This window comes from Megalobrama amblycephala, linkage group LG2, assembly GCF_018812025.1.
Source record: "Megalobrama amblycephala isolate DHTTF-2021 linkage group LG2, ASM1881202v1, whole genome shotgun sequence".
NCBI lineage: Eukaryota > Metazoa > Chordata > Actinopteri > Cypriniformes > Xenocyprididae > Megalobrama > Megalobrama amblycephala.
In genome coordinates, this window is record NC_063045.1 from 14,872,388 (window position 1) to 14,884,790 (window position 12,403).

The following is a 12,403-nucleotide window of genomic DNA, read 5'->3' on the forward strand; positions in this document are numbered from 1 at the left end:
CATCCGACATATGCTTAACCAAAGTGGAGTCTCTCATCTGTCCATGACACATCTCCATTTAAACTGAAAAAAGCAGGACGGGGGCTTTGCGAAACCCATCAAGCCCGTGTCAGGGTACAAACTTCAGGGCAGAGACAAATAACAGGACCAGCCTGGCTGCACAGTTTCAAGCCATTTAATCCCGCCGCTGACAATTAGACTGTCATGCCGTCGACTTGGAGCACTTTGTAGCTCAAGAGCTTGCACCTGCTGAACATTACTCTTATAAAAAAGAAACAAAACCGGGGAAAACATCACCATGCATCACGATAGCGATACATCCTCTAATAGAGGGCGCCATCTGGCTGAGCTTGTACGCACCATCGCGCTTAAGTGCTTTACATCTGTTAATAGAGCGGCTGCGCTATTGTTTTCAGCGAGCGCTCTTAACCCCTCTGTTGCTCTCCTAAACGCTGCATGCACCGTGGGACGTTACCATGTTACCTCCGGATGACGACGCCCAGGTTTCTAGGTTACTCCGGATACTGGAGCCACACATAATAGTACAAAATGTTGTTGCACTAATGCGATATCAAATCCTCTTTATTGTAAATACATTTTACTTTTTGTTATTTTTGTGAAACGAGTGGCATGGCAATACCATGTTTTTAATCATTCAGTACCATGGTAAATATAATATTTTCTACTAGGGATGCACCGATACCATTTTTTTAAGGACCGAGTACGAGTACCAATACTTTTTTTCTGGTATTTGCCGATATCGATACTGATGCCTATACATTTATTAATTTCTCTCTCTATCTCTCTCTCTCTCTCTCTTTTTTTGGTTATGTTGCAGTTTTCCAAGCACAACACAGTGAGACTAATGAATGTAGGACAGCTTCTTTATTATTACTCTAACGAAAAGAGTAATAATTTTTATGTGTTTGTCACAAACTTAAAGAACAAAAATGTCAGTGTCCAATGACCTTCAAAGGGCATAATTACCAATATATATATATATAATTGTTGTTATATAAAAAGAAATTTACAAACAAATTACAAACAATACAACAAATACTATACAGATACAAATTAAATAAACTTGTTTTTCAGATATAGTAGGTTTATTTACCATGTATACATTTATTTAACATATTTTGTTTTATTAACATTAATGACAAATATAGGCTACGGTCCCTTTAAGACCGAATCCATGGATACTGACACATATCCTGTTTGCACCCAAATGTTTACGTCCACTTAAGCCATAACCGACTGTATTTACGTGAGATACTCCACACGATGGACATTTTGACAACTATGTGTGCATTTGGCCATTCAGGCGCGAGGAGAACTGATCGCACACTAGGATCGCGTGTGAGAGAGAGTGCTTCTGGTCTGTGTCATTAGCGCGATTCCGCCTATCCCGCCTTCACTAATCGATGACGAATTGTGATTGAAAGCATGCAGTTCGCAATGTGTGTTGTCATCATTAATTTTGAAGTATTTCCACACCTCTGAGGCTGACATTGTTTCCGCTGCTGCCACCGGTGTCTCTTTGCACGGAAAATTTTGTCAGTTACGTCACGTGAGGTATCGGTCTTTGGTATCGGGGGTATTTTTTCGAGTACGAGTACAAGTACATGAGCTTGGTATCGGGCCGATACCGATACTAGTATGCCTATTTTCTACTGATACTATCACTTTATCAGTACTTTTACTGTCTTGTACGTTTATTATACTACATAATTATAATTATATGCTTAATAATAAACAGTGTTAATGTACAAAAATAACAAATTGATTTCACATTTTAAAAAGTGAAAATGTATGAAATCCATAGAATGTATTTATCGAAATAACAAAAACACATTATTATTATATTATTATTATTATTATTATTAATCATCAATTTTATATACTTAAAGGATTAGTTCACTTCAGAATCCCAAATTTTTATTTTTTTTTTCAGTCGAAAAGTCGGAGATATATTTAAAAATATCATTGCTCCTCCAAGATTTATAAAGGTTGTGAATGGCAATGTGTATTTGTAAGAAAAAGATCCATATTTATCAAATAACTAGCTTCCAACAGGTGACTGTACACATACTGCGCAAGTCGCCAAATTAGTAACCCCCTGACACGATGTATGATGCAGGATGTAGGAGTAGCGTAAGCTTAGACGCCTCTCGCGGTTTAAATAAATAGGGCTGTGCAACAAACTGAAGCTCCTCTTCATTTATATCAAAATCCTCCGACATTTCTATTTAAAAATGATTGTTTTAGACTTCTAATTCATTTTGTTTTGCACTATCTTCTGCGCTTCCGCTTTTGTCATTACGTCATGCGTCGGGTCAGGGGTTACTCTCCAGCTGCAAATCGATGCGTACGACCATCTGCTGAAAGGTAGTTATTATAGTTAATCAAGTTTTAAATATGGATATTTTTCTTACAGAAACACATCGCTTTGTTTCAGATGGCCTTTATTAACCTACTGGAGCCATATGGATTACTTTTATGATGGATGAATGCTTTTTTTTTTTTTTTTTGGCTTTAAAATGTGGCCCCCAATTCCTAACCATTGGAGGAGCAAGGATTTTTTTTATTTTTTTTTTAATATATCTCCGATTGTGTTCGTCTGAAAGAAAATAGTCATATATGACTTGAGGGTGAGTGAATCATGGGATAATTTTCATTTTTGGGTGAACTATCCCTTTAATACAGCAATACTTTATTGGGCCTGTTGACACTGTAACTGAAATATTCCATACAGAATCCGTACCGAATCAGAATCTAACTGAAACAACTGTTACGGCCTACAGGGTTTTTCCACCAGGTGGCGTTGTTTCGTGTTCTAGAGTGAGCGTCAGGAGCAGGTGTGGTGCGTTACCCATAATTGCGCTTGTGTCAAGAGTCCGCGAGTACAAAAAGGAATGGCGGAGTTTCACCTTGAGCCAGGTGGACGTAACATAATGATCCCGGACGAGCCCCCATTATGTTAAGTCCACCTGGCTCAAGGTGAAGCAACATAAGAAAAGGGGAGGCCACACATGGAACTCAATTTAACAAATAAACATTTAATAGAAAATAAGTCAAAGTAATAATACTACAACTCAAGGAAAAAAATAAAGAAAAAAAAAACAATCTGGGACTGAAGAGGAAAAGATGAACGGCCACAGTCCAACTCCGCCATTCCTTTTTGTACTCACGGTCTCTTGACACTAGAGCTGCAACAAACGATTATTTTGATAATCGATTAATCTATCGATTATTAGAACGATTAATCGACTAATCATCAATTATTGCACTGATTAATCAGTAAGCTTTGTTCGATTATTCTACTTTAGCAATTAGTTAAAATATTGAGTTATACTGTACTTTAACTAGTAAATAAAACAATATATACACACACACACACACACACACACACACACACACACACACACACACACACACACACACACACACACAAACTATCGAGTTTATGGTCATTGAATGGCTTTCCTGAGGTAAATGTTACATTTTGTGTGATATATTTGTTTGCAAGTTTTATTGACTTCTTTCTGCGGTTAAAACTCTGATTAAGTGATTACAATGGAGATGGATTCATTTCAGTAAGTTCAGTAAGTACTTTTTGATGTTCATTCATGTTTATTTCGCACTGTAATAGAGAGGAATAGGTTCATATGCCGCTTAAACCGAGGTGTTACAGCGATCTGCCACACAACGTTAAACAGCGTCACCACCACAAGTATTGTTTGAATCCCGTAGTAATATTGACTGAATTTAAAAGCTTAGACTTCGTTTTATATCAAAAGTAACCTGATCTGTCGGTGCGTTGTCTGTGTCCTCTTTGCTCTGCGATCCATCTTTCACTTTGTGAGAAAATGAACGTGTGGCGTGAGAACAGTGAGTTTGAATGAGAGTTGGTGGCCCTGCATGACAGTATTCTGTAGTTATGCTAAACGTTATGTTTGTTATGTTTATGCTATGTTAATCTCCCCCATTTCACGGGTTCAACTTCGTTTGCACTAAAAGCGCTGACTTCTTTTATTGGATTGGATCCGGGAGGGCTGCATTACAGTATTGCGCTACAGCGCCCCACTGGTTACACTGCGTTATTGCAGGCCCTTCAAATAGGTCGTATGAGATCAAGAGACTATTCGACAACAAAAATATTTGTCGACAATTTTTTATTGTCGACGTTGTCGATAATGTCGACTAATCGTTTCAGCCCTACTTGACACAAGCGCAATCACCGGTAACGCACCACACCTGCTCCTGACGCTCACTCTAGAACACGGAACAACGCCACCTGGTGGAAAAACCCTGTAGGCCGTAACACAACCTTGAATGAATCCGACTCAAATCAGAAAATCAGTTCAGTCACCCAGTCCTACCAATGACTTTAAGACTTTAAATGAAGACATGTTGTGTAAGTCATATTAAATAATACTGTTGATGACAACATCTATACAGTACATAATGTGTTAAAATTGTTCATTGTGGTCCATATCATAATATTATTTTCCAGATGTTGTTTATTTTGTAATCCAATTTTGCAAATCTTTTATCTGTACCTCTGACTGAGCACAATGAGATGTTCTGCTAATACTTTGTGACTTCATGTTAATGTTATTTCTAACACAGAGGATATTTCACTCTAATAATATTCCGCGCTTGTGCATTAACTAAAAGATGGAGATCTGAAAGCAGCCTCAGATGATGTGGCAGCTGTTCTGCCGTTCAATTGTACTCTTGCCAGATGTCTTCAGATTGCAGCACAATTCCCTAAAAACCACTTCATGATGGAAGGATGTAACAAGGCTTTTTTGCATCACAATAGATCAGTTGTTCAGTCAATTTTAAAGCCTTATCCAAAAACATTTATTCTGTTTATTCAAGACGGCACACAATATTTCTCAGGCAACATTAGCTCTTAATATCGAACCAGATTTCAGTATAGTCCGTGCTTCCACAATGCTTTATTCACAAGTCACAACCAATCAGAGGGAGTGTGTGCACAGAGGCAGATGTATTGAATAAACCAGAGGTGCTGTGCCTGTCAGGGAGATGCAAATGAACGAATGAATGAATGAACAAGAAATAAAAATCGTATGAATATCTTATTTATTGTAGTCCTTGGAATATTTTTAACGCCAGACGCTCTTTCTCGCCCATGATTAATAATGCAACAGATTCCAATAGGTTCAATAATGGAAGGCAATCAGAAGAGCAGAGCTCACGCGCGCATACAGGAGTGTGTCCAATGCTGCGCATATTTCAGAACATCTCGCGCCCACAGGAGATCCGCGCAGCTCCGCCAGTCTCTTTCAATTAAGTCAGTGTAAGAGAGGCCAATTCACCCCAGCAGCTGCATTGCATGCTAATATGACATTGATCTTAGTCAAAGAGGATAAAATCCAAACATAAGAGAGTGGTTGTTTTACACAGAGCTGGATCATTTTTGCGAGGAAAGAAAAAAAAAAAAAAAAAAGACGTGGTTATTTCAAGGATTCTTGGACACTTAACACTTGGTATTTACATGGTACAGCAAGGTACTTACAAGAACACCAAAGTAAAAAAAAAAATGTTTATTTGTGTATTTTCCATCTTAATTTTAAAGGTGCCCTAGAACCAGTTTTAATAAGATGTAATTAAGTCTAACGTGTCCCCTGAACGTGTCTGTGAAGTTTCAGCTCAAAATACCCCATAGATTGTTTTTTATTAATTTTTTTAACGGCCTATTTTGAGACATAATTATATATGTACTGATTCAGTGCGCGGCCCCTTTAAATCTCGCGCTCCCCCACCCCCGAGCTCTCGACTGCCTTAAACAGCATAAACAAAGTTCACACAGCTAATATAACCCTCAAAATGGATCTTTACAAAATGTTCGTCATTCATGCTGCATGCATGCATCGATTCCTGAGAGTATAGTATTTATTTGGATGTTTACATTTGATTCTGAATGAGTTTGAGGCTGTGCTCCGTGGCTAACAGGCTAAAGCTAACATTACACACTATTGGAGAGATTTATAAAGAATGAAGTTGTGTTTATGAATTATACAGTCTGCAAGTGTTTAATAATGAAAATAGCGACAGCTCTCGTCTCCGTGAATACAGTAAGAAACGATGGTAACTTTAACCACATTTAACAGTACATTAGCAACATGCTAACGAAACAATTTAAAAATATCACTAAAAATATCATGATATCATGGATCATGTCAGTTATTATTGCTCCATCTGCCATTTTTCGCTATTGGCACCTTTAAAGTTAGTAGTTTTGTTTTTTTAGTAAAATTGTTTTTAAAAAATATGTATATGTAGTTATTATGTTTAATTTCAGTTTTAGTTATTTTAGTACATCAAGTTAAATGAAAATATCATACCATAGTACCATGGTACCATGTCCAAAAAACATGGCAGTAACTGTACCATTAACTTACCAGGTGATTACCACGGTTCATTGGTTCAGTATTTACCATGGTAATACTATGTTTATGTGACACTTACTAGGTTTCATAGACATTTACCATTATAATAAAATGTTTTGACATTTATCAACATCATGGACATAGCTTCATGGACATTTGCCATGGTAATATCATGGTTTCATGAGCATTTACATGGTAATGTATATGAGAAATATGACTGCACACTCAACTTGCAAACAGTTTATTCACCAAAGTTTCGGCAAAAAGCCTGATCGCATTTTACTCAAACGTGAAGCCTATTGGATATATAAATTAAGAACTCTTACTCCTTGCGGTCTGAATGTTGAATTTGATCTCAGCTGTTTTCTATAAGTGTTTCTTCTACTTTTTAATGTTGGTGATGTTTCTATTGATAATGATGTGTATTTATTCTTGTAATTTATATTTGACAGTTTTTTAGAATACTTAATTGTTTGATTGTAGATTTAATTGGGATTAATTGTATGCACCTGTTGATTGTCTATTTATGCTCTCTCTACCCTGAGTGAAATTACACCTTGACAAAGGCTTTTTGCCGAAACGTTGGTGAATAAACTGTTTGCAAGTTGAGTGTGCAGTCATATTTCTCATACACATTTGGACTTATCCCTCCTGACTGGCACCTCAGACGGCAGTGCGTTTGTTTCTTCTTTTATCATTTACATGGTTTTGTGATGTTTACCATGGCATTACTATGGTTTTATGAAAATTTGTCTTGGTATTACATTTACCATGGAAATCTTGTGGTTTCATGAACATTTGTCATGGTAATATCATGTTTTGTGACATTTACCATGGTAATATCATGGTTTCATGAGCATTTACCATGGTAATACCATGTTTTGTCATGTTTAACATGGCATAACTGTGGTTTCATGGACATTTTGCCATGGTAATACCATGTTTTTTGACATTTACCATGATATTAACATAATTTCAAGGACATTTGCCATTGTACCACAATAATAGCATGCTTTTGGGACATACAATACACCATGGTATTAATATGCTTCGAACATGATTTTATCATGATGTTCTTTAAAATATAAAAGGAGTAAAATGTAAATACCATTATATATGTATATCAAAGCACCATAATATTAACATCTGATGCCATAATCGTACCATTGTAGTACTTTAACAGTAAACTGTGAACTGGCATCAACGTATAATTCTATGATATAAACAGTTGCAGTCCTGTGAATTTCAGGATTGCTAATACAATGGGTGATGATAAAACAGACATGCAGGGTGTGACGGATGATCCGTGATGGAAAAAGTGCATGTTTTGCATCGCATGTGTCTTGACAAAACATTTGACAAACCGTCCTGTCTGTCTGACTTAATATTTGAAGTAGCAAGTAAGTACATTTGCATGTAATGCCACACATGGATAGCCTCAGCAGAGGAGGAGTGTGGCTTGACAGCTCTGGAGCTTTAATTGGACGAGGCTTTTATGGGACTGGATGGCGGCTTGTAAAAGATGGAACCGTATTAAATCTATATGTGATGCCAGTGGGAGCGTCTTGCTGTTCAGCCCCTCAGGTAATAAAGCTTGTGTTTTAACTTTGCATGAGAGCGCAAACGTTTTGTCATTCCACGGTCAGTCAATTAGCCACAAAACTAATAATGTGCTTCGAAATCGTCCGGCCAGTTAGCTGCAAGCTACTCATATGTTGCCAAACTACGTGCTTTACCGGGAATGACAAATGATATTGTCCGGTGTCGTGGTGTACAGTGTAAATTGGTACAGCAGTGCTGTTGACAAAAGAGGAATGAGCTTTGTTAAAGCGGAGCATAATTCACTGGGTGGCATGTTTTCAGAAGAGATTGGAAAAGTGCAATACTGCTGCATAAGCAAATGCCGTAAGGTGGCCATTATCCAGTAAGATCTCATGTTTGTTTAGATTATATGATAACGGGGTGTTGGGAATGACAATCAGAGCAGCCGTGTGTCCTGATTATCAAAGCTTTCCGACTAAAATGGACAATTCTGCAATTCTGACGCGAGTGCCATTTAGGAAATGTCAGCATGGGTGTTTTTGTAACTTAAAATGTGACGTGATGGGATTTGCTTAAAATCAGGGCAAGAAATGTTAGAAAGGTTATGTAATTTTGTGTCAGTTATCTGAAATAGTTGATACCTCAATTTAGAAAAATGGCATCAGAACCAAACCTCAAAGGCTATCCACACTTCCACTCATTTTTCGAAGTTTAACGCAAAAGGTTGCACAAAAAACTGAAGACATTTGTGAAATTGTGTAAAGTTTTGTCAATCAAAAAGTAATGCTTCACCAGTGTTTACATGCACAGTTATAATCAAGTTTTTTACTGAAAAAAAGTCTGTCAATCCAAAAATTATACGTACTGTATTCTTAAAGGGTTAGTTCACCCAAAAATTTTTGTCATTTATTACTCACCCTCATGTCCAAACTCGTAAGACCCGTATTAGGATATTTTTGATGAAATCCGTGAGCTGTCTGGCCTCCAATAGACTGCAACACAATTACCACTTTCAAGGCCCAGAAAGGTAGTAAAGACATCGTTAAAATATTCCATGTGACTACTGTTGAATAAAGTCTTTGTTTTTTTCACACAAAAAGTATTATCGTCACTTCATAACATTAACACTCTGAGGTCTAAAAACGCGCCGGCGCGTTTTGCAGGTTTTTTTTCACATTGCAGCAAAACAGACTTAAAATACTCTGTCATTTTTTGTCATAGAGACATAAGTAATACATCAATTGAAACTATAGAATATCTCCTTTTATTTGTATACACTCAGAGTAAAAACAAAATGTTGTGCTTTTTGTAAAATAAAGAAAACTAACATGATGCGTGATCTCTCATCTCCCTCTGAACGAAGTCCAATCTGATAGTTCTCAGAAAATGAAGTGTAACTTAGTGAATACTAATCACAAAAAATTCATACTTATGTCTAACAAAACGTTGAAATGTCAGGTTTTAAATCGTGCAAGTCAAATCGAAAACAAACATTCTGTGTTTATGTAATCTGTATGAAAAGAGAGCCATGTCAGAAGTCCGTGATTCAGCTCATTACCCACTAATGCGGCCACGCCCACGGAGCCAGCGCTATTCACAGGCAAATTCAGAGACAACACATGCATTCATCATCTCAATCGTGTATTTATTGCCTTGAAAATTGTTTATCTGGATGAAAAAGCCATGGTTAGCGATCTCTGGAAGACATTCAGTAAATTCCTGTTTGTTTTCTTCTATTGATAAGTTTTAAGTGAGTTTTTGTTTCTTTAGCGCCCTCCGGCTGTAGTATGAATTGGTAAACACCATTCATGGAATATCGTCTTCTTCTTAGGTGAATTTGTGGACTAAAATGCACAGAGCGCCCTCCGGCTGCAGTATGAATTGCAAACACCAGCGCTCATAGAGATAACAATGAATATTAAATAAAAAATAACTCCTCTGTATAGAAAATTGACATAAACATATGAGAATCCTATATTTCTCCAAATGTGCATGCTTTTAAACTAAAAGCCTATATTCAGACTCTTTGCATCACAGAAATACATTATATTTTAAAGTATAATATAAAACCATTATTTTATATTGTAATAAAATTTTTCTGTATGTTTCATATACCATGATGAGCTTGAGACATCACAGAAGTTTTTTTTCACAGCCTACCTGACTGAAATGCCTCATTAATATGCAAGTCTTTTCAGGTCATTACTATTCAATTCTTTTGTCTTCACAGGTGAGAATGAGCCATTATTCATGGAGATTCACGCCTCCTCGCATACCGTGTTTCTTGGCAAAAAGTGTCTTACAAAAACTAAACCAGTATATTGTTATAAATGAAAGAGTAGTCAGCATAATTTTTACATAATTTTGAAGCAAAAACTCTAGTCTACAACCTTCAATACCCAAAAGTCTTGTGAACACAGATTTAATATACTTTTATTGGCCTTATATCAGTGACTTAAGTTTTTTGTTTTTTCAGTAACCACGCATAAACGTTATTCCTTCAAAAACACAAACATGTACACACATGTTCCTCACATATTATGGTAGCCTAGTTTGTGCTGAATACAGTGTAATGACACTTGTGTCATTAATATGTTTATGAACAACTGAAAAAAGCACAAATGTCAGGGCATGTCAAAACTTCTCCAGGCCCCAAATCAGCCTCAGACTCCAGAGGGTTAAGGTTGAACCACCGTAGTCACATGGACTATTTTAACGATGTCCTTACTACCTTTCTGGGCCTTGACAGTGGTAATTGACAGTCTATTGGAGGCCAGACGGGTCATGGATTTCATTAAAGATATCTAAATTTGTGTTCCGAAGATGAATGAAGGTCTTAAGGGACTGGAGCGACATGAGGGTGAATAATTAATGACAGAATCTTCATTTAATAAACTGTAAACTACGCAAACAGAACACGACTACGTTTACACGCACAGTTACAATCAAGCTACAGAAGGTTTTTGAGTAGTCAAACAGTCGTCCAAGAATAAATGACAAAATGCGCAACTGGATATAACTAAATATTTTTTAAAAAAAGTTGGCACACAATGAGGGGCCAACTGCATTATTTAGATGCACAAAAATCATTTCTGGTCACACTAAAAATGAATTATTGCTTTAGTCCAACAAAAATCTAACTTTTAAAGTGTATGTAATCTTGTGAACTGACTGTGTGCGGTCCAATTAACATAATGCTAAGAAGACCCCATCCCGTAAGAGAGGAAATGAAGCGCTGTTGCTCACCCAGTGTCTGATGAAACTCACCCGACACCGGGGTCATGGGGGTGGGCGGCAGGCTGTTGATATTGAGCGCCCCCATCTGGTGGATCTGGGTGGTGGGAAAGGCCACGCTGGGTGCCAGGTAGCCTCCGTGACTGGCAGCCATGAGGGCCGCCTGCTGCTGCATCAGCTGCCGGATAGAGAAAACAGAAAGCAGAGAGGAAAGAGAGAGAGAGAAAAGTTACTAGAAGCACACAGGCTACATGGGGGCATGATGGATAGGCAGTGCTTCGCAGAGTAGAGAAGAAAGTAGAGCGGAAAAAGAGAAAAATGTGTCAACCTATGTTTAGTGAAAGCGTCCATCTTCCCAGTCAGAGTGCTGTCACAAGCCCCCTTGAAACATTTCAATAGCTGTCGGTCTGGCTCATTCTAATAGAGGGATCGACGCACATATTATTGTAGTCCTTAAGGGACCTGGGAGTTCGGAGCAGGAAAATTTGAATTGTATTCATTTTTTTCCCTTTCAAACTTTAAGGTAATGCTTTCTTCATGGCCTTGACAGCGAAACTTCTTTCCCCCGCATTTTCCTTTATGACGTGACAGCTATCAAGGCTGAATATGTCATTGTTACGTTGACGCTGATATTCTTAGATCCAGGCTAAATGATCATCAGATTCAAATCATACCTTACGCATAAATTCTAGTTTACATGCATCGTACACGAGAAATGCGTTCGTATGTTACGTCTCTTCTAATAACGTCACCATGCACCTATAGACTTTTGTCAGAGTAGACACAATATTTAATTTGTTGGGAATGAAAATGAGGCTGGCAATAGATATTTTGGAATATACAACTAAAAAAATAAGGTATACTATTAAAATAAATAAATAGTTGATCTCATATTCTCATATTCACTTAGAAATGTGTCACATTGCAGAAGCAAAATGGGTTACGAATGGCGTTTCATAACCCATATCCACTGGAAATTTTTGCATTTTCAATTGATGCAAGGCTGCTTTTGTTCATAACAAATTAAATATAATACACTGTCTACTCTAACTAAAGTCTATTAGCCAGAACAATTCTTTTGAAAAACGTAGTAGACACCAAACTATTCCCGTCCAGCAAAAGTATACTACAACTAATCAAACGTCATTCCTGTATATCACAGTATTTAGTCCCCATAGAGGCCAAAAGTAAGATGCTACTTCATA

The 12,403-nt window shown here is 37.3% G+C and overlaps 1 protein-coding gene across 17 annotated transcripts in view; it reads right to left on the bottom strand.

The window, feature by feature from the left end:
* The window catches only part of celf5a (cugbp, Elav-like family member 5a), a 241,567-nt gene that overhangs the window by 12,578 nt on the left and 216,586 nt on the right, over positions 1–12,403 (bottom strand). For 11 of the 17 annotated variants that reach the window (XM_048182960.1, XM_048182955.1, XM_048182969.1 and 8 more), the window contains exon 7: positions 11,211–11,376. In XM_048182960.1, coding sequence (XP_048038917.1) covers positions 11,211–11,376 — 166 coding nt within the window. The remainder of the gene's footprint in view (positions 1–11,210; positions 11,377–12,403) is intronic. The other 6 variants (XM_048182963.1, XM_048182970.1, XM_048182962.1 and 3 more) reach the window with 1 other exon arrangement.